This window comes from Mustelus asterias, chromosome 26 (genome assembly GCF_964213995.1).
Source record: "Mustelus asterias chromosome 26, sMusAst1.hap1.1, whole genome shotgun sequence".
NCBI classification, from domain to species: Eukaryota; Metazoa; Chordata; class Chondrichthyes; order Carcharhiniformes; family Triakidae; genus Mustelus; species Mustelus asterias.
Window position 1 is genome coordinate 9,459,133 of NC_135826.1, and position 23,245 is coordinate 9,482,377.

At 41.3% G+C, this 23,245-nt stretch overlaps 1 protein-coding gene across 2 annotated transcripts in view; it reads left to right on the forward strand.

Annotated features, from left to right (window-relative positions):
- The window catches only part of LOC144479462 (endophilin-A2-like), a 123,714-nt gene that overhangs the window by 68,319 nt on the left and 32,150 nt on the right, over window positions 1-23,245 (forward strand). For both annotated transcript variants that reach the window (XM_078198153.1, XM_078198152.1), the window contains exons 3-4: window positions 6,310-6,382; window positions 18,156-18,299. In XM_078198153.1, coding sequence (XP_078054279.1) covers window positions 6,310-6,382; window positions 18,156-18,299 — 217 coding nt within the window. The remainder of the gene's footprint in view (window positions 1-6,309; window positions 6,383-18,155; window positions 18,300-23,245) is intronic.

Sequence of the window (23,245 nt, forward strand, 5' to 3'; positions counted from 1 at the left end):
CTTCCTAATCTGTATTACTTGTGTGTGAAGATTAGCCACTTGGGTGAGTGGCTGCTTCGGTAAGGTCTGGGATAGTCCTTTGTATGGCCAGGAATTATGCCATTAGTAATGGGAGGGGGAAGATACAGAAGTGTCCAGACTCAAATGAATGAAGAGTTTAGAGGAGTTGTATTGTTAATGGAGTCTACAGAAATGTGATGCAACAAGGTCATAAATAGTTTTAACCATTGGGAAGCTAATGTGAGACAATGAAGACAAGTAATCGATTGGGGAGAACTTGTTATATTCTGGCTGCAGAGTTTTAGATGAGTTGTAGTCTATCAATTATTTTAGATCTGATATTATTGAATGAGGCAGGGTTAATTAATAAAGTTATAAAAGACCTCTTTAAATAGTGATCATAATATCATTGAATTTCATGGTAAGTTTGAAAGTGACTCACTCCAATTGCATACATGACTCTTTCACTTGAAGCCAATTGCATAGGTATGAGAGGAGATCTGGCTAAGACTGGTTGGGTAAATAGACTGAAGGACATAGAAATAAATGAACAGTGGGAAACATTTAAAGATACAATTCAAGATATTCAGAAAAAATACATTGCATTGAAAAAACAAAGACTCAGTAAGAAAGACTCATTTGTGGTTCACTTAGGAACTCGAGGAAAATTTCAGATTAAAAGAAGAAGCTTATAACTTTGCAAAGAACAGTACCAAGTTTGAGGATTGGGAGTGTTTTAGAAATGAGCAAAGGGCCACCAAAAATCGATCAGGATAAACAGGGAATGGGAGTAAACTAACTAGAATTATGCAAACAAATTGTAAGAGCTTTTCATAGTATATAAAATAGAGAGTAGCCAAAGTGAACATTGGTCCCTTAGAAGCAAAGAGAGGAGAAGGTGATCATGCAAAATGAGGAAATAGTGGAGTCATTGAAAAAATATTTTGTGTGTCTTCATAGAAGAAGGGGGGAGGGTTAAAAAGAGTAGGCAAATTAAGGTCATTAATATCAGCATGGAAGAAGTATTAGAGAAACTAAACTTAAGGGACTAAAATTAAACACATCCTGTAGCCTACATCCTAGGGTTCTATGAGAAAGAGCTGCAAAATGTTAGGGTACCAGATCAGAAACCCCAAGACCTCAACAGTTTTCTATTTTGGCATTAGTGTGAAGATATGCTGTTTCACTCCAGGTGCGATTCTATTGACAAACCAGGGAACTTTTATCAAAACAAATTTTATTTAACACAGTTGAAGAACCATAACAAATTAATTAGCTTAACCTTTAACACTTAAACATGACAAAATACATTCGTAACTGCTAGCCTATCACTGAGTGTCAGTCGAGCAAAATCTCGCTTGTAGACTTAAACCTCTCTTTATAATTAGTTAGCAAAACACAGGCATACTTGGTTGTAATTTAAGTTAATAGTCTTGGAGGGAGACACCTATTCGTCCAGCTGTTCCAGGCGGCAACTGCTTGTATTTTAAAATGAAAATGAAACTGGGCTTTCCTGCAAGCGTAGCTCCTCCCATTAATCATATGACTCTGCCCCATCAATCAACCTAATCAAAAACTCTCATGACTCTGCATACCTAGTCCAAAATCCCAAGAGAACCAAACTAAACAAAAGGTCCATTAGCTCCACGAAGTATCACATCCCTAGCTAAAAAGTTATTAGCCTGCATTCTTAGCATCTGTTGCATGTTTACCAGACAAATCGACTCTTGTAATAAAACATGTCTCTTCAAGCACCCCCACCGTACACATAAAATATATCAAAATAGCACAGCATCATTACAAAAGATGTTAGATTTGCTAATTTCATTCTCATATTTCAAGAAAGGAGAGGTAAAACTGGGAACTGCAGGCCAGCTAGCCTAACATCATTTGAATGGGTAACTTCAAGAATCTATTATTGAGGAAGTCTTAATGAACTTAGAAAAGTAAGTATATTTAGAACAAAACAACATGATTTTACAAAAGGAAATCCTGTTTGGCAAATTTATTTGATTTTTGTTTGAGGATCTAACTGGTAGGGTAGATAGAGAAACCAGTAAATGTGGTAGACCTGGATTTTCAAAAGACATTTCACAAGATTACACACAAAACATTAATAGGCAGAATAAAGGCTTGCAGATTTGGGCATAATGTATTGGCATGGATGGATGGAAGATTGGTTAATGAACAAGATGCAAAGAGTGGTCATAAACGGGACATTTTCAACTCGGCAAGCTATAACTAGCGGAGTGCTGCAAGGATCCGTGCTGGGACCTCAGCTATTTGCAATCTATAACAGTGACATGGGATGAAGAGACAGAGTAATGTATCCAGGTTTACTGACAATGTAAAGTCATATGGTAAGATAAACAGTGGGGAAGGTGCAGAGAGGCTTCATTGAGGTATAGATAGCCATCTCAGTGGCAGGTGGAGTATAATGCAAGGAAGTGCAAAGTTATTTCACTTTGATCGTTGGGGGAAAAAAGGAGCAAATGTTTTTAAAAGTGCTAAACTTGTAAAAGTGGATGTTCAGAGAGTACATTTGAATGCAGGCGTTATCCATCAGGTTGCGAGGCTGGACCAGAATCCCAAATTACATTAGGAAGCCTGACTAGACCGCAACAATTTTTCTATTTTGGCATAAATGTGAGGATAGGATGCTTCACTCCAGGAGTGATTTGCTAGCAAATTAGGGATCTTTTATAGTAAAACCAACTTTATTTAATAATACAGTTTAACTGTAATACTAACAAATGAAGGAACTTAATTATTGCCCATTGAACAGTATTTAAACATAAATAGAAACCACTCTAATTTCTAACTTATAATTGTTTCAGTTCCAAATAAGTAACATTGTTCTTACTGATTCAACCACTTCAAATACAGTTAGCAACCATAAATAAGCTTGCTATAAGGGATGTAGTCAGTCTTGAAGCTTTCAGAGAGATTTTGTGGAGAGAGCAGCTTGCAGATCTCGGTCTTTACGCAAATTCTAGCCAAAACTTAAAAGCTGTTTTTCTCTCCGCTGCGTACCGAGCTCTTCCCATTAACTACATTAACTCATGGTCCTATCAATCTAAACCCACCCTCCATTCTTTTAATCATAAACCCCAGGTGACCTTTTATTTTTGTGAACTAAAGTCCATTAGCTCTCTCCTAAGTAAACACAACATGGCTAAAATGAGTAATTATCCTGCTTTCCCAACATCTGAGCTGCATTTCCTCCAAACATACCGACTACCTGTCGAAAAAACAGTCCCCTTAAAAAAAAATCCATAGCAATATCTCACATTGTCACAAGGTACAGCAAGCAATTTGGAAAGATGGTGGACTTTACCGCAAGGGGATTGGAATGCAGGAATAAAGACTTCCTACCACAGTTGTATAGGGTTTTGTTGAGGCCACACCTGGAGTATCATGTGCAGTTTTGGTCTCAATATTTGAGGAAGGCCATACTGCGTTGGAGAGGGTACAGTAAAAGTTCACTGAATTGGTTCCTAGGACGGGAGGTTTGACCTATGATGAGAGGCTGAGTATATTGTGCCTATATTCCCTGGAGTTTACAAAAATGCAAGACAGTCTCATTGGAACTTAGAAAATTCTGAACGGGCTTGATAGGATCAGCACTAAAAACTTGTTTTGACTGGTCAGGAATCTAAAACGTGGTGGCATAGTCTCAGGTTAAGAAGCTGATCATTTAGGACTGAGATTAGAAATTATTTCATTCAAAGGGTTGTGGATCCTTGGAAAGCACCCAGAGGGGGATGTGTTCTCCATCACTGAATACATTTAAGGCTGGGATGGACAGATCTTTAATATCAAAAGATATGGGCAATGGACAGAAAAGTGGAGTTGAGCCCAGGGACATTGAGCATTTTGAATGACACATCAGACTCAATGGACTATATGGTCTACACCTATTTATTGTGATCTTGTGTATAAAAAGTGGAGAGTGAATGGCTAGCCAGGGAAGTATTGGAATAGTCATGGCTGGAAAAACAAAGATGGGAATTAGGATTTCAGATGAACTAGGTTGACTAGAAGCAGCCTACTGTTTTTTCCTGTAATGCAGAGCACATGTGGCTAGAAGTTCACCCTGGGATCCAATAGGACAATAGGTTTGTGGACTGATTCAGCCTTGGGTAATAACGGGAATCAGAATTTTGTTTGGAGCTGGAGGAAATTACAGCTCATTTTAAGATTGGACGTCAGACAGTAATATAGCGGCATTGAGACAGCAGGGCGTTTGAACAGTTAGTGGAGAGGAGTTGATGCTGGCATTACACATGTAGAAACAAACCCCATTTCAGCAAAGGATATCATCAGGAGGCAACACGTGGAGGAGAAGGAGGAGGTGTAAACAGATAGATCCTTGGGAGACTGGGAGGCGGTGTGAATGCGTGTCACTGCTGCTATTGCTTTGGCTATATTTGGGTAGGTAGGAATTAATCAATTCAAGGCCAATATACTGAACAAGACAAGGGAACAGTGCTGGAGGTAGCTGGTGTGCTCAATCAATTAAAGGCTGCAATGAGTATTAAGTTGGAGGTATGGACCTGTTCAAAAAGCAGGTTGACACATTAATTTGATGAACACAGTGTTTCCACTATGGAAAGATTAGCATGTGATTTCAGTGCAGCCTGAGATCAGTACCTAAATACAGTTAAAGTTTCTTACTACCTTTACTCATTATGTGGGTGCTTTCCAAGGATCCACATAACCTGAGACTTATGCTCCCTTGTGACATGATGATAAGGGAATTTCCAAGGGCAGACCATCATTTGCTCCTCTTCCAACAATGTTGTCTTCTCTTGATCCTAAGGTATTCATCCATTTCCCCTTCCCACGAGGTCCTACCTTTTTGCTGTGAGCTAAAGATTTTCAAAATCCTAGTTCAATGTCTCCTAATTGTTTCTTAATTTATTTGCTCATCAACATTTTCAATCTTTGTGGTATTTCGCACTGTGAACTCTGGTCCTTGCTGAAGCTACTCCAAAAGGATGCAGCTGGGCTTAGAGGACAGTTATTTACCCCTCCTTGAGAGCACTGAGCTAATCCGGGGCCAGAAAGAATCCACCTTCGACCAGTACAAAAAAGGTGCAACATAGGATCCTGCTCTTTGCTCCACTGTCTCTGCCGTAATTTGATTCCAGGCTCTTGCTTTAGACATTCCAGATGCTTTTTTTCTCTCAAACTGGGTGACTTGCCTGTTTTATAAATAAAATGTGTTCACCTCTTACCTTTTGGATGCAGAGGCATTAGTTTGTGTGGTTCTTCATAAATTTTCATTGGCAAAGCAACTGCTGGAACTCAAACCATGATTCTGCGTCAGTCAATCCTGGGCTTGCTAAAGCAAAGCAATGTACAAAAGCTCTGCAGCTTTTAAAGGCAGTAATTGGATCAACATTGTGCATGCAGTAGGAAGGTCTTTGAATCTGAGAATGTGAAATTACTGATGCAAAGGAGGGCAGATAGAGCAAATTGGGCACAAAGGGTCGAACGGGTTTCACTGTGAGGAAGAAAATGCATTTCTTGCCATCTACTGGATATTAAGTAAAACACTTCATTGCTTACAGATAAGTATTCAACCAAGCACAGCCAGCTTAAGTGTTCATGCTTAAAAGAATGACACATTTGACAAATACATTCATCTTGGACCGAATCTTTTTAATACCAGCCTGTTAAATAATAATTATTGTCATCACTTGCACCGATTATTTCAAATATCCCTTATAAATATGAAAGAGTTGACAACTTAATGTGCAACAGTTGCCAGGCAACAATGCTTTAACACAATTAAAAACCATTACAGTACTCGCTCGGAATCACTTGCCAACAACCAGTGCACATTAATCTAAACCAATATTTCAAAAATTATTTTTCCAATTCTAGTGCCATCTCTCTAGAAGGAGCAGAATTTTCCTGAGGTGTGGTCTTGTGATGCTTGCAGCATTCCAGCAGTTTGTCCACATGGCTATTCTTCATGTCTGGGACTAAAATTCTGTTTGTGGCAATTTCTAGGTTTATCACTGACCTTACCAATTCTAACCCCCGTGTTGGCTATTATCTCTGATTCAACCTTGGGCTCCATCAATAGCTATTTCCCTTTCTTAGCTGTGTCTGCTAATGAATGACTCATCCAGGCATTTATTACCTCCAGACTCAACTATTTCTCCTATTGGTCTCCTATCCTGCAATCTTTTAAGCCCCTACCTTGTCCAAAATTCTCCTGCCATTTCTTGTACCATTTACTCAATATTTCTGTCCTTGGCGACCAATTTTGGTAATAATTCTGTTATTTGGTTTCAGAAAGTGGATATTACCAGCAAAGCTGTGGCTGATGTCCTGACAAAAACCACAGAGTACCTTCAGCCGAATCCAGGTAAAGATTTCCTGAAATGTGGTATATAACCTTAAATTACACAGGCACACGTGGTCAACCGTTTTTGTGTTTTCCTCATCTGCTTTCCAAAGTAAAATTAATGAGGAAGAAGGTTTTGTGACAGGGGAGGGAAGACAATCACTCCTCTGCTGACTCCTTGTCTAATTCACAGTATTGTGGATTAGGACCAAGCAGAGATTGAACTTCCCCATAGCGAGAGATTGAAAGTCTGAGAGGAAGTGCCTCGACCATGTCTGTTTGCAAAAACCTCACTTCCTGCTGAGTTGTAAACACCGCACGCTACATACTTTGTTCCTGTAGATTCCAACACAATGACAATCCAGAGTCCTGCAGCCATCCGCTGTTTCAACTCATCTTACCCCACACTGCTAAAACCAAGGGCTTCTCACCTTCATCAGACTAGTCTTGATGGTTGCATGCCATTAACATTCAAGCTTGATGTCACCTCATCACTGCATTTTGATTACCTTTTCTTCACTTTTTCCAACCTTGGTGTCCAGCACTGAGTCTAAAATGATCAGGTCAATTGCCTGACGTTAGGACTGGATGAGCAAGAAATTCTCTTTCTCGAGTCGAATATTGGGAAGACTGCAGCAAATGCTGTTTCCTAGCCACTGACTTCAGCCCTCTCCTGAGGCTGAACCCAAGTGTTCAGATTTGTGTCATATTTGACCCTGAGATGACCTTCCGAGCACACACCTGTGCCACCACAAACCACTTATTTCCAACTCCTTGATATCCGACACAGGCCTGCCTCACTCATCCAGTGCTGAAACCCATTGTTTCCTCTGGACTTGACTATTCCAATGTACTACTGGCCAGCCTCCCACATTCTACCTTGTAAACTTAAGTCATATAAATCTCTGCTGCCTGTGTCCTTATTGACATCAAACCCCATCCACCCATCAGTGCTTTATTCTCTGACTTATGTTGGTTTCTAATTTTAAAAATCCTTACATTTCTATAGGCCTTTCACAACAGCCACATATTTCAAAGTGCTTAACAGGCAATTAAGTATTTTTCACGCATAGTCATTGTTGTAACTTAGGCTAATTAGGTAATGACCCTATTTTATAATTCTTATCCTTGTTTACAAATTCCTCCATGGTTTCCAGCCCCCCCCTCCTTCTCCCAATTACTGTAATGACCTCCAGTTCCATGACCCTCTGAGATATCTGTGATCTGGCCACTTGAGTGTTTCTTGTTTTAATTGCTTCACTGTTAGTGGCCATGCCTTCAGCCTTTGGAACTCCCTCCCTAAATCTGTCTACCTCTGTTCTCCTTCAAGATGTTCCTTAAAATCTGCCTCTTTGCCCAAGCTTCTGACCATCTGCCCTAATATTTTTTTATATGTCTGTCAGTGTCCTGTGAAGCATCTTGGGATAATTTATTACGTTAAAGGCACTACCTAAATACAAGTTTATGTTGTCACTTTTCCTCTGAATTTCAGCCCTTTGCACATCTTATTGTTCTTCATTATTCTGTGATAATCAGTGACTAGATTGCCAATGGACAATATATGAGCAGTGTAATGCAGTGGACTTAAAGGATGTTGAAGTGAATTTAGTGGGTTTTTTTAAATAGAGGATAGACTAAACACCAAAATTGCCTTTCTCACTGTAATTTCTCAAGCATGGGGAAAATATTTTATGGTACAGCCTCAAAAACAATTTTAAAATGCTCAATACCTACGCAAGTGCAGGAATTTAAGTAATAGCTTACAGCTGTCAGTTGGCTGCATACCTTTGGGAATCTCTGAATATGATGACTAGTCAAAAACTCAGATCTTTCAGATTTCCTGTGCTGTTAATGTAATTGTGTATGAAATATTCGTAGGTTGGACAGCCAAAGTTACATTTATTTTTGGTCTTCCATAATTTGTTTGGAGTGCTTCAGGCTGTTATTGGTTCCTTGTTAACTGCATACTCTATGAAAAACAAGCTAAAACTTGTTCATTACATGTGTCGGCCTACAAGTACCACCTTTTCAAACCGCACGTGCTACATGATAAGATAATGTTTCAGCCATTTCAGTGAGGCACTGGGAATTAAGTGAAAATTGTCAAGTAAATATGTTTCCCATCTGAGTGAGTAACGTTTTTTTAAATTAGAAATAGGTCAGTTGTGTAAATTGAGGTAAATTACCCAGGAGCCTTTTGCTGAACAACATAATTAAAGGTGCTAAGCAGACGATCAACAAGGTCATCTATGTGCGGATCCCAAGAGATGGGTGAGATCCTAAATTAATATTTCTCATCGGTATTTACTGTTGAGAAAGGCATGGATGTGAGGCAACTTGGGGAAATAAATAGTGATGTCTTAAGGAGTGTACATATTACAGAGAAGGAGCTACTCGAAGTCTTAAAGCGCATCAAGGTAGATTAATCCCTGATGAAGTGTATCCCAGGACGTTGTGGGATTCTAGGAAGGAAATTGTGAGTCCCCTAGCAGGGATATTTGAATCATCAACAGCCATAGGTGAGGTGCTTCAAGATTGGAGGGTAGCAAATGTTGTGTCTTTGTTTAAGAAGGGCTGCAGGAAAAAGCCTGGGAACTACAGACTGGTGAAATCTATCGGGTTAAGTTATTAGGAGGTATTCTGAGAGACAAAATCTACTGGCATTTAGAGAGGCAAGGACTGATTGGGGACAGTCAGCATGGCTTTGTGAGTGGAAAATTATGTCTCTCGAATTTGATTTAAGTTTTTTGAAGGGGAAACCAAGAAGATAGATGGGGGCAGTGCAGTCGATGTTATCTGAGTGGATTTTAACAAGGCCTTTGACAGGGTACCACATGGTCGGTTGTTGCATCCGGTTAAATCTCACAGATCCAGGGTGAGGTAGCCAATTGGATACAAAATTAGCTTGACGACAGAAGGCAAAGGGTGGTTGCAGAGGGTTGTTTTTCAAACTGGAGGCCTGTGACCAGTGGTGTGCCTCGGGGATTGGTGCTGGGTCCACTGTTATTTTTTATTCATATTAATGATTTGGATGAGAATTTAGGAGGCATGGTTAGTAAGTTTGCAGATGACACCAAGATTGGTGGCATAGTGGACAGTGAAGAAGGTTTCTAGGATTACAACAAGATCTTGATCAATTGGGCCAATGGGCCAATGAATGGCAGATGGAGTTGAATTTGGATAAATTTGAGGTGATGCGTTTTGATCGAATCGGGGCAGGACCTATTGAGTTAATGATAGGGTGTTGGGGAGAATTGTACAACAGAGATCTAGGGGTACAGGTTCATAGCTCCTTGAAAGTGGAGTCACAGGTGGACAGGGTGGTGAAAAAGGCATTTGGCATGCTTGATTTCATTGGTCGGGACATTGAATACAGGAGTTGAGACGTCTTGTTAAAGTTGTACAAGACATTGGTGAGGCCACACTTGGAATACTGTGTACAGTTCTGGTCACCCTATTATAGAAAGGATGATATTAAACTAGAAAGAGTGCAGAAAATATTTACTAGGATACTACTGGGACTTGATGGCTTGAGTTATAAGGAGAAGCTGGATATACTGGGACTTCTTTCCCTGGAGCGTAGGAGGCTGAGGGGTGACCTTATAGAGGTCTATAAAATAACGAGGGGCATAGATAAGTTAGGTAGCCAACATTTACCAAAAGTAGGGGAGTCTAAAACTGGAGGGTATAAGTTTAAGGTGAAAGGGGAGAGATACCAAAGGGTCCAGAGGGGCAAATGTTTTCACTCCGACGTTGGTGAGTGTCTGGAACGAGCTGCTAGAGGCAATAGTAGAGATGGATGCAATTTTGTCTTTTAAAAAGCATTTGGACACGGGTAAGATGGATATAGAGGGATATGGGCAATTGGGACTAACTTAGTGGTTAAAAACTGGGCAGCATGGACAAGTTGGGACGAAAGGCCTGTTTCCATGCTGTAAACCTCTAACTTTATGACTATTTGGAGCTATCTTCGCAGCTGCAGATCCGTGTGGATTCAATTTAATGACAACCAGTTAACGTTAATACACAGAGAAAACTTGGCCATTGTCAAATATACACATTTTAGTTGAGACTTGCTGCATGAACGACTTGGCATATTCAGCTTCTGCAACGAATTGTGCTATACTTGTTGTGTGGATGGATGACAAAATGCGATGTTGCTCCATTCTTGGCACGATGCAAATTTAACCTGACCAGAAAGCTCAAGAATAATTTAAAATTATTCTTTCGTGTGTGGTTTGTGTTAATTGATTTCCAGTTGGGATCATCAGTATTAGCGTGACAAATGATCTCTGTACTTCTGGACCTGGCCTGGAAGAGAAAATCAACCAGCGTTCCTATTCGTGATCACTGTCCATTTTATCGTACTGTAAAATGCACGTGTGGACAGAATTGGGCTCCACTGTGATGTCCTATGGGTGAATAGCCCGTCATGATGTGGAGATGCCGGCGTTGGACTGGGGTAAGCACAGTAAGAAGTCTCACAACACCAGGTTAAAGTCCAACAGGTTTATTTGGTAGCAAATACCATAAGCTTTCGGAGCTTGCTGCTCCTTCGTCAGATGGAGTGGTCTCTGTTCTCCAACAGTGCACAGACACAGAAATCAAGTTACAGAATACTAATTAGAATGCAAATCTCTACAGCCAGGTCTTAAAAGGTACAGATAATGTGGTTGGAGGGAACATTAAACACAGGTTAAAGAGATGTGCATTGTCTCCAGACAGAATAGCTGGTGAGATTATGCAAGACCAGGGGCAAGCTGTGGGGGTTACTGATAATGTGACATAAATCCAACATCCCGGTTTAGGCCGTCCTCATGTGTGCGGAACTTGGCTATCAGTTTCTGCTCAGCGACTCTGCGCTGTCGTGTGTCGTGAAGGCCGCCTTGGAGAACGCTTACCTGAAGATCCAAGGCTGATGCCAGTCACGGGCATTCAGCCTTGGATCTTCAGGTAAGCGTTCTCCAAGGCGGCCTTCACGACACACGACAGCGCAGAGTCGCTGAGCAGAAACTGATAGCCAAGTTCCGCACACATGAGGACGGCCTAAACCGGGATGTTGGATTTATGTCACATTATCAGTAACCCCCACAGCTTGCCCCTGGTCTTGCATAATCTCACCAGCCTGGAGACAATACACATCACTTTAACCTGTGTTTAATGTTCCCTCCAACCACATTATCTGTACCTTTTAAGACCTGGCTGGCTGTAGAGATTTGCATTCTAATTAGTATTCTGTAACTTGATTTCTGTGTCTGTGCACTGTTGGAGAACAGAGACCACTCCATCTGACGAAGGAGCAGCAAGCTCCGAAAGCTTATGGTATTTGCTACCAAATAAACCTGTTGGACTTTAACCTGGTGTTGTGAGACTTCTTACTGTGAATAGCCTGTCAACAGTTGCTGTCTAGCTTTGCACATGAAAAGTAACTAATTATCAATAATGGTACTTGAGGAAAGCTGGGTCCCTCAGAACTGTACCCTAATATGAGTTGACACCTTCAGGAGAAGGAAGAAAATTGGAAAACTTTATTTTTCGGTTTGGAAATTAAAAATTGCTGTAAAGATGCCAGCATTTTGGTTGCAAAATTGTCCTTAATTTATGTTTGTACAGCTTGTAGATTTAAGGCCACAAAACATGAACAAAATCATCACTGCATTATGTACAGTCCTGCACACTGTACAAATATTGCTGCCATGTATTTCACTCTGTGTTCTTTGTCACATAGTCAATGATTGAACTCTGGAGAGGCCAGTTTCCTCATTTTAAAAAATAGCCAGATTGAGGATATTGCACATAAAGCATAAAAACTATTGTGAAGTATTGTTCTTGTACCCTGAAGCCCTGCCTTGTGATTTATAATGCCATTTATTAAACATTGTCAGCAAATAAGAAACTGATTTGTGTTCTCAGAGGGATAAGGCAATACAGACTCTACTGAATTTCCTTTCTGCCTTTTAAAACACATTTCCTGATGGACCATCTGTAATTCTTTCAGCCCATTCTCGAAGCTCAAAATTGTACAGAATCCCAAGAAACTTGAAAATTAGAGAACCTTTCAGATCTGACAATTTTAAACTAAATTTTATTCTTCAGAAAAAACCTATTTGAGTGCTTTGGCTCCAGGGGCTCTCAAATTCTTGGCTGACAGTGGACTGGTTTCCTGATTTCTTCTCTCACCATGTCACTTGGCAGTTCTCCCCTCCCATCTTAGTCAAATAAATGCTTACAAATTGGACATACCGGAAGAAAATTAATTTTTCTCAGTTTAATTCTTTTGCTAACCCCACATAAAAACAAAGGTCAAAAAAAGTGTTAATGCAGTTTTCGTGCTGCAAGCATTTACTGCATAACTTGTTTACGTTACAGGAAAGAACTTCCGATGATTCAAATCCTATGCTGTTATGTTGGACGTGCCTTATTGTTTTCCTACCTTCTTACCTGAAGATGCTGACTGCTAAAGTTGTGGTTTAACACTATGGACTCCCAGTGCCTCATCAAAGTGGCTTAAACATTAAATGGTGACATGCTACTCAATCATAGGATGCATACAGCCACGTCCAATCCTGTTCCAGCCGAACAGTGCCAAAGATCTATTTCAACAGGAATTACTGGGTAACAATCAAGAGCAGGAAACTCAAATACTGAAATTAGTTTAACTCAGCACAAACACTGGATTCAACCCTGGGCCTGCCTTCTTTGTATGATGGTGCTACACTAGGTAGTGCCTTTACCTAGTAGGCCATTAGAGGAAGAGATTAATTTAGATTAAAATAAGATAAACACACAATTCCTGAAGGGATGCATATGTTGGTTGATGCTGATAGCTATTTCTGGCTTCCTGTGTACCCTGGAGGGAGAGCATTGTAAAGCTTGAGCTGAGTGCTGAATTTTCACATGGCCTTGGTGACTTCCCTCGCATCCATGTTGTGTTAAGTACACTGAATAGAATTCCATATATCAGTGTTTCTTCCTTTCAATACTTGCTTCAAAAATCCATACACAATATATTTGATGTGAATCTCTTGAAAATTAAAAGTCCTCAGCTTCATGCCTATATATCAGTCTAAGGACTATGACAATAAATGGATTCAAAGAGAAAAGAGCAGTACAACACAGGAACAGGTCCTTCAGCCGCCCCCCCCCCCCCCCCCCCCCAAGTCTGTGCTGATCCCATTGTCCTGTCTAGACTAACCGCCTGTATCCCTCTATTCCTCATCTGTTCATGTGTCTAAAGTTAAAGTAAAAGTTTATTTATTTATTAGTCACAAGTAAGGCTTACTTTAACACTGCAATGAAGTGCAGTTGCCACACTCTGACACCTGTTTGGGTCAATGCACCTAACCAGCACGTGTCTCAGATTGTGGGATGAAACCAGAGTACTGGAGGAAACCCATGCAGACACGGAGAACTCCACACAGACAGTGACCCAAGCCGGGAATCGAACCTGGGTCCCTGGCGCTGTGAGGCAGCCGTGCTAACCACTATGCCGCCGTGCTAACCACTATGCCACCGTGCCACCCAATCTGGATAAGTCTTAAATGTCGCTAGCTCATTCAAAGAGAGAATGTCTGGGGTCCTTAATTATGCTGGCTGCCTTGCCAAGGCAGCAGGAAGTGTAGACCGAGTCAATGGATGGGAGGCTGGTTTGCGTGATGGAATGGGCTACATTCATGACCTTTCTACTGTAGTTCTTTGCGGTCTTGGGCAGAGCAGGAGCCATTCCAAGCTGTGATGCAATCAGAAAGAATGCTTTCTATGGTGCATCTGTAAAAGTTGGTGAGAGTGATAGCTGACATGCCAAATTTCCTTAGTCTTCTGAGAAAGTAGAGGCGTTGGTGGGCTTTCTTAACTATAGTGTCGGCAGAGGGGGGACCAGGACAGGTTGTTGGTGATCTGGACACCTAAAACCTGAAGCTCTCAACCCTTTCTACTTCATCCCCGTTGATGTAGACAGGGGCATTTTCTCCTTTACGCATCCTGAAGTCGATGACAATCTCCTTCGTTTTGTTGACATTGAGGGAGTGATTATTGTTGCTGCACCAGTTCACCAGATTCTCTATCTCATTCCTGCACTCTGCCACGTCATTGTTTGAGATCCGACCCACTACGGTGGTGTCATCAGCAAATTTGAAAAGCGAATGGAGGGGAATTTGGCCACACAGTCATAGGTGTATAAGGAATATAGTAGGGGGCTGAGAACACAGCCTTGGGGGCACCGGTGTTGAGGATTATCGTGGAGGAGGTGTTGTTGCCTATCCTTACTGATTGATTGTGGTCTGTGAGTTAGGAAGTTCAGGATCCAGTCTCAGAGGGAGGTGCCGAGGCCCAGGCCACGGAGTTTGGAGATGAGTTTTGTGGGAATAATAGTGTTGAAGGCTGAGCTGTAGTCAATAAATAGTCTGACATAGGTGTCCTTGTTATCTAGGTGTTCCAGGGTTGAGTGCAGGGCCAGGGAGATGGCGTCTGCTGTGGACCTGTTGCAGTGGTAGGCAAACTGTAGTGGATCCAGGTAGTCCGGGAGGCTGGAATTGATTCATGCCATGACTAACCTTTCGAAGCATTTCATAATGATGGATGTCAGAGCCATCGGCCAATAGTCATTAAGGCAAGCTGCTCGGTTTTTCTTGGGTACCGGGATGATGGTCGTCTTCTTGAAGCAGATAGGGACCTTCGACTGTTGTAAAGAGAGGTTGAAGATGTCTGTGAATACCCCCGCCAGCTGATGCATGCAGGATTTGAGTGCACGTTAGGGTACCCCATCCTGGCCAGTTGCTTTCCGTGGGTTGACCTTCACATCCTTCTGGTAGTGTGGTGACCAGAATTGGACACAGTTTTCCAAATGTGGCCTCACCAACGGTTTATATAACTGTAACATAATTTGCCAACTTTTATACTCAATGCCCTGTCTGATGAAGGCAAGCATGCGATATGCTTTTTTCACCACTTTTTCCATCTGTGCTGCCACTTTTAAGGATCTGTGGACCTGCACATCCAGATCTCTTTTTGTATCTGTGCTCCTGATGGTTCTGCCATTTATTTTATAGCTCCCGCCTGAATTGGATCTACCAAAATGCATCACTTCGCATTTGTCCGGATTAAATTCCATCTGCCATTTCTCTGTCCAATTTTCCAGCCTATCTATATCATGTTGTATTCTCTGACAATCTTCATCACTATCCACAACTCTAGCAATCTTAGTATCATCCGCAAACTTGCTAATCAGACAAGTTTTCTTCCAAGTCATTTATATATATATTAGACAGCAGAGGTCCCAGCACTGATCCCTGCAGAATACCACTAGTTAGAGACCTCAATTCAGAAAAACACCCTTCCACCAGTACCTTTTGTCTTCTTTGGCCAAGCCAGTTGTGAATCCATCTAGCTAGTTCACCCCGATCCCATGTGATTTAATCTTTTGCACCAGTCTGCCATGAAGGACTTTGTCAAATGCATACTGAAGTCCATGTAAGCAACACCCATGGCCTTTCCTTCGTCAATCATTTTTGTTACCTCCTGAAAAAACTCAATCAAATTAGTGAGACATGACTTCCCTTGTACAAAACCATGCTGTCTGTCGCTAATAAGACCAGTTCCAAATGTGTATGAGTTCTATCTCTAAGAATCTTCTCCAACAATTTCACTGTCACTAAAGTCAAGCTCACTGGCCTATAATTACCTGGGTTATCCTTGCTACCCTTCTTAAAGAATGGGACAACATTGGCTATCCTCCAATCCTCTAGGACCTCACCTGTGGTCAACAAGGAAACAAAGATGTCTGTTCGAGGCCCAGTGACCGTACACACAGGAGTATAAATTTAGCCTTGTTTTGCCTGTTTTATGGGCCTCGAACATATGCAGCATGTGGTATTCTGTAATTGCTGCTCATGATAGGGTTCCCTTTACATTGGTGAATCCAAATGCAGAGTACTTCGATTCAGTCCGCAAGCATGACCCTGAGCTTTCTATTGCTCATCACTTTGACACTCCACCTTACTCCCACTCTGACCTTTCTGTCCTTAGCCTGAAACTCAGTGACTGTCACCTCATCATTCGACTTGGCACTGCAGGGCTTTCAATACTCAACATTGAGTTCATCACTTTTAAATCATAACTCTGCTTTTTGCTGGTTCAGTCTTGTCTCACTTGTTTCTTTATGATGTGGAGTTGCTGGCGTTGGACTGTGGTAGGCACAGTAAGAAGTTTCACAACACCAGGTTAAAGTCCAACAGGTTTATTTGGTAGCACAAGCTTTCGGAGTGTCGCTCCTTCTTCAGGTGAATGCACTCACCTGATGAAGGAGCAGCGCTCCGAAAGCTCGTGCTACCAAATAAACTTGTTTCTTTATCCCTTCATGTTTCATTTGGATGGCTGCTGTACATCCATTCACATCTAAATGAGATGTATATTTTGTTTCTTTATAGTCCTTTTCGCTCTCTTTTTGGTTTTTAGGCTGTGAAATTCTTTGTCATTTAATCTCCCATGTCCTCCGCTCTATCACAGGCCTTTCCTTTTGTTCTCCTTGCTCCCTCCTTGCACTGACTCGGAGGCTATTACATTTCTATCTTTATTCAGTCTGGTGGAAGGTTGTTGACCTGTAATGTAACTGTTTCTTTCCACACATTCTGCCTGACTTTATTACCAGCATTTCCTGTTTTTGTTTCAGATTTCCAGCATCCATTTTACTTCTGTTATAAAAACAAAATACTGTGGATGCTGGAATCTGAAACAAAAACAGAAAATGCTGCGCCCTCACCACTTTATCCCACCATCCCCATAATCCCTCACATTTAACATAGCTTCAGTTGTTGTGCTGGCAAGATCTTTATTATAAGATCTTAATGGTGGCTAGATTCACCAAATCTGGTTTACATTGGGTTTTCTGCCAGAAGTGTGGGACTGGTGCTTTGCAAAATATTGGTGCAATTGACTATCTGACACCAGGATGAAAGGTATAAAAAGAACTTTCTTCCAAGTGCTCCCGCCATTAGTAGGCGCAGGTTTGTAACCACAAGTACCTCGGGCTAAAATGTTGACCATCGTTTGGCTGCTCTTTGAGACCTCTGTGTCAGCAGAAGGATAAAAGCAGCTTCAATGTTCGTTACTCTTCTCATGGAACTCTTAATTCATGACTTCAAATTGTAACTACTGCCAGTGTCAAAATCTGTAACCTGGCACGGTGGCAAAGTGGTTAGCACTGCTGCCTCTCAGTGCCAGGAAGCCACGTTTGATTCCCAGTTTGGGTCACTCACTGTGCGGAGTCTGCACATTCTCCCCGTGTCCACATGGGTTTCCTCCGGATGCCCCAGTTTCCTCCCACAGTCCAAAAGACGTGCTGGTTAGGTGCATTGGCCGTGCTATATTCTCCCTCTGTACCCAAACAGGCACCAGAGTGTGACGACTAATGGATTTTCACAGTAACTTCATTGCAGTGTTAACGTAAGTCTACTTGTGACGCTAATAAATAAACTTTAAACTTTTAACATACAGCTCAAAATATTTTCTCCTGATGTACCCAAATTTGGACGGTGAGAGCACTTGATTGTATTGCTAGATTTTTCAGCTTTAGTAAGTGTACAATGAAAGCTCAGAGTTTTAATGTGAGGGGTAACATTGAATTTCATGAAGCTAGGAGGTTATACTGTCCTTTCAATTTCTATTCAATATTTCTTATGTCATTATGTGATCAGTAAATGTTTGTAATTTATTGGACATTTTACTGAAAATTATCTAGTGGTTGGATTCCTTTAAGATCTTTTGATTGTCAAAATTAACCCTTTGCGTCTTTTCACAGCATCCAGAGCTAAGTTAACAATGCTGAACACTGTGTCAAAGATTCGTGGGCAGGTAAAGAATCCAGGCTACCCTCAACCAGAAGGGCTTCTTGGCGAATCCATGATAAAATTTGGGAAGGATCTGGGTGAAGAATCAAATTTTGGTAAGTGAACTATTTTGATTAGTGGTGATTTCGTCAGTAAGAACTATGTTTGAAGGCCAAAGATACGTGGGCACCAGAGCTTTTGGGATCAAAACTGTCAGCATTGCATTTTTATTGTCATTGAAACATCCATTGAAAGTCCAAAGATGTGCAGGTTAGGTGCATTGGCCATGCCAACTTGCCCCTTCGTGTCCTGGGATGTGTGGGTTAGAGGGACTAGCAGGTTAAATATGTGGGGTTATGTGGATAGGGCCTAGGTAGGATTGTTATTGGTGCAGACTCGATGGGCCGAGTGGCCTCTTTCTGTACTGTAGGGTTCTATGATTGCTACATCACTTTATGAACATGCAAATCAATATTTTTATTGGGTATTTGACTTCATTGTATTGAGTTAAAGCATTAATGGGGGATAGCTACTGTTCTCTGCAGCAATGATTAGGAGCTCTGAAGATTGTGTTTCCTGTCTGGTACCAAGGTTAAGGACATCTCCTTACACCTGAAGAGGAACTTGGAGTGTGTGGGGGAGGATCAATTTGTCATGATTCATTTAGGAACCAACGATATAGGTAGAACCAGGAATGATCTACTCAGAGAATTTGAGGGGACCAAATTAAAAGAAAATCATCTCTGGATTGTTACCTGAGGCATGTGCCAATTAGTATAGGGGCAAGCAGGTTAGAGAATTAAATGCATGGCTCAAAGCGTGGCACGGGAAGAAGAGTCTTGATTCATGAGGCACTGGCATCAGGATTGAGATACGAATGAGCTATTTTGTTGGGATGGCTCCACTTGAACCAGGCTGACGATTGTCCTGACCAATCGTATAACTAGGGCTGTCGACAGGGCTTTAAACTAATGGGCAGGGGAGGGTTTGGAGAAGGGAGAGTTTGATATCCAAAAGGAAAGGTTAAGGCATCAGAACAGTGCAGCAATGTGGGTAAAGGCAAGCAGAGTAAGACAGGAAGAGAGTCCAACAAAAGCGTACATTGGTGAATAAGGACCTTGCAGGGTATAAAAGCAACAAATTGAAATTGAAGATCTGAATCTAATTTAAAATTTGTTAAATGATCATTTACTAGGAAATGTTTTTTTTTATCTGAATGCATGAAGCACCTGCAATAAGATAGATTAACTCGTGGCATCAATAGAGATAAATGATTTGCATCTAATCGCCATTATAGAAAAATGATTACAAGGGGGATCAAGGATGGGAAATGAATATTCCAGAATACATATTTCGGAAAGACAAATGAAATGGCAAAGGAGGAGGGATATTACTGATAGTAAAAAGATGACATGATTGAGAAAGCATCTGGCTTCAGAAGATCATGAAGTACAAACAGTGTAGGTAGAAATTAGGAATAGCAAGAGTCAGAAAACAATGGCAGGAGTAGTTTATAGGCCTCCCAACCTTGGACATATTCTTGGACAGAGCATTAAACAAGAAATTATTGAAACTTGTAACAAAGGACATGTAATAATTGTGGCGGACTTTAATCTTCATGTGGACTTGGGCAGTCAAATTGGCAAAAATGGTCTAGAAGATGAATTTGTACAAAGTTTTTATGACAGTTTGTTGAAGCAATATGTTGTGTCTTAGATGTAGCATTGTGTAATGAAGCAGGGCTAATTAGATCCATTGGGAAGTAGTGATCATAGCATTAAATTCTGTGGTAAGTTTGAAACCGACATACACTCATTTCAAACAAGAATCTTAAACATATAGCCAATTACATATATGTGAGGAGAGAACTGGCTATGGTTAATTGGTAAATAGACTAAAAGATATGGAGGTAAATTAACAGTGGGAAATATTTAAAGAAACAATTCAAAATCTTCAGCAAAAGACATTAGTTGGAAAACAAAAACTCAGCAACAAACAATCATCCGTGGCTCATTGAGGAAATTGAGGATAGCATTAGATTAAAATAAGAGGCTTACAATGTTGGAAAAAAACCAGTAGCAAGTCTGAGGATTGGGAGTGTTTCAGAAACTAGTGGAGGGCTACCAAAAAGTTGCGGAAAAAGGAAAAAATAAAATGAGACTAGCCATGTGAATAAACACAGATTGTAAAAACTTGTCTATGTATAGATCGAGGATGAGAGTAGCTAGAGTAAACTTAGGGCTTGTAGAAGCAGATTCAGGAGAAACTATCGCAGGAAATTAGGAAATGGTAGAGGTATTGGAAAAATAATTTGTCTCTTCACAGTGGAAGACACAAGTTTTAAACCAGAAATAGACTTAAGAACTAAAAAAGTGAGTAAATTAATATTAGCAGAGAACTTAAGAGACTAATATCTGACAAATCACTGGAATGTGATGGCCTTCACTGTAGGGTTATAAAAGAGATGGCTGCAGAGCTGGTGGATGTACTGGCTATGATTTTCCAAAATTCCTTAAATTCCAAAAAGGTCCCATTAGGTTGGATTTTGGTAACTGGCACCAGTTTTCAAGAAAGGAGAAAGCAGTGAACTACAAGGCAGTTAGCTAACATCAGTTATTGAGAAAATGCAGGGTTCCATTTTTCCAAAAGACTTAACATTTAGAAAAGCACAGTTTAGTTAGGACAAGCCAACATGGTTTTACCAAAGAGAAATTCTTTATGACAAATTTGTTAGTCATTTGAGAATGCAACTGGTCTAGTAGATAAGAGGAGACCAGTAGATGTTGTATATCTGGATTTCCAAAAGGCATTTGATGATTTTCCACAAAAAAAGTTAATAGGCAGGATAAGGGTTCATGAAATTGCGGTAATAGCATTACCGCATGGATAAGCGATTAGTTAATGGATTGAAAGTAGAGAGTAGTCATAAACAGGACTTTTCCAAGGCAGTGAATTGAGGAGTGCTGCAAAGATATATGTTAATGACTTAGTCAAAGAGACAGGGAATAATGTGTCAAAATTTGCTGATGTTCCCAAGCTCGGTGGAAAGGTAACCCTGATAAATGTGAGGTTATTCATTTTGGTAGGACTAATTTAAATGTGGATTACAGGGTCAAAGGTAGGGTTCTGAAGACTGTGGAGGAACAGAGAGATCTTGGGGTCCATATCCACAGATCTCTAAAGGTTGCCACTCAAGTGGATAGAGCTGTGAAGAAGGCCTATGGTGTGTTGGCTTTTATTAACAGGGAGTTGGAGTTTACGGGCCGTGGGGTTATGCTGCAACTGTACAGGACCTTGGTGAGACCACATTTGGAATATTGTGTGCAGTTCTGGTCACCTCACTATAAGGAGGATGTGGAAGCGCTGGAAAGAGTGCAGAGGAGATTTACCAGGATGCTGCCTGGTTTGGAGGGTAGGTCTTATGAGGAAAGGTTGAGGGAGCTAGGGCTGTTCTCTCTGGAGCGGAGGAGGCTGAGGGGAGACTTAATAGAGGTTTATAAAATGATGAAGGGGATAGATAGAGTGAACGTTCAAAGACTATTTCCTCGGGCGGATGGAGCTATTACAAGGGGGCATAACTATAGGGTTCGTGGTGGGAAATATAGGAAGGTTATCAGAGGTAGGTTCTTTACGCAGAGAGTGGTTGGGGTGTGGAATGGACTGCCTGCAGTGATAGTGGAGTCAGACACTTTAGGAACATTTAAGCGGTTATTGGATAGGCACATGGAGCACACCAGGATGATAGGGAGTGGGATAGCTTGATCTTGGTTTCAGATAAAGCTCGGCACAACATCGTGGGCCGAAGGGCCTGTTCTGTGCTGTACTGTTCTATGTTCTATGTAAGGTGTGGGGAGGACATGGGCTGTAAAGATATAGACCGGTTGAGTGAGTGGCCCTCAAGATGGCAGGGTATAATGTAGGGAAGTGTGAAGTTGTTCACTTTAGTTTTAAGAACAGAAAAGCAGAATATTGTTTAAAAGGTGCCAAACTTGTTCGAAGAGACTTGGATGTGCTTGTGCAAGGAGTACAAAGTTAGCATGCAGGTGCAGCAAGCAATTAGGAAGACAAATGGCACGTTGACCTTTTATTACAAGGGATGCATTTAAGTCTGGGCTCAACAGACTTTCGGGGTCTCAGGGAATTATGGGGAATGGCAGGAAAGTCAAACCCAAGATCAGCCATGATCATGTAGAATGGCAGTGCTGGCTCGACAGGCCATATGGTTGAGTCCTCCGATTTTCAGTATTTTTGCGCATTGCAGTGCAGCACAAATTAGCAGAAGTTTACACAGTATGTCGCATAAATAATTCTTCGTTTCAGCTGGGGTAGAAAGGAAGTGAAGTGTTGAGTGGAAAGGAGAGATTCTCCCACAGGATTAATGGGACGAAGAGTCAGTTGAGGCTGCTCACAATCAGCACGCTTGTAACAATTTGCTTCTCCATTTTCATCCAAAGGGGCATGAACCTTTAAAGAAAGGGAGCAAAGGGGAAAAAATAACTTAAATGTGCAGACAATTTATTGAAGAACTGGCATGGTAATGCAGCTCATTAGCATCCTAGCTTGTTATGCCTCAGAATTGTCCATCATCAGATATGTTGTGAAGGCTCGGTGCTTTGCCTCAAGCACGGTGGCATAGTGATTAGCACTGCTGCCTCAGCGCATAGGAACCGGGTTCAATTATTGGCTTGGGTCACTGTCTATGTGGAGTCTGCATGTTCTCCCCATGTCTGCGTGGCTTTCCTCCGGGTGCTCTGGTTTCCAAAAGATGTGCTGGTTAGGTGCATTGGCCGCGCTCTGTTCTGTCTACCCGAACAGGCACCAGAGTGTGGCGACTAGGGGATTTTCACAGTAACTTCATTGCAGTGTCAATGTAAGCCTACCTGTGACACAAATAAATAAACTTAAATGATCTGAGTCCCACTGATGTATCTCTTGGAGACCAGTTCCAGAACAGAATTAAATGAAGACTAGTGGCAGTTTGCTAGGAATCCTCTTGGCTAGGTGTGTGGGAGATGAAATGAAAGGGTAAGAGGAGAAAAATGCTTTAAAAGTAACTATCACA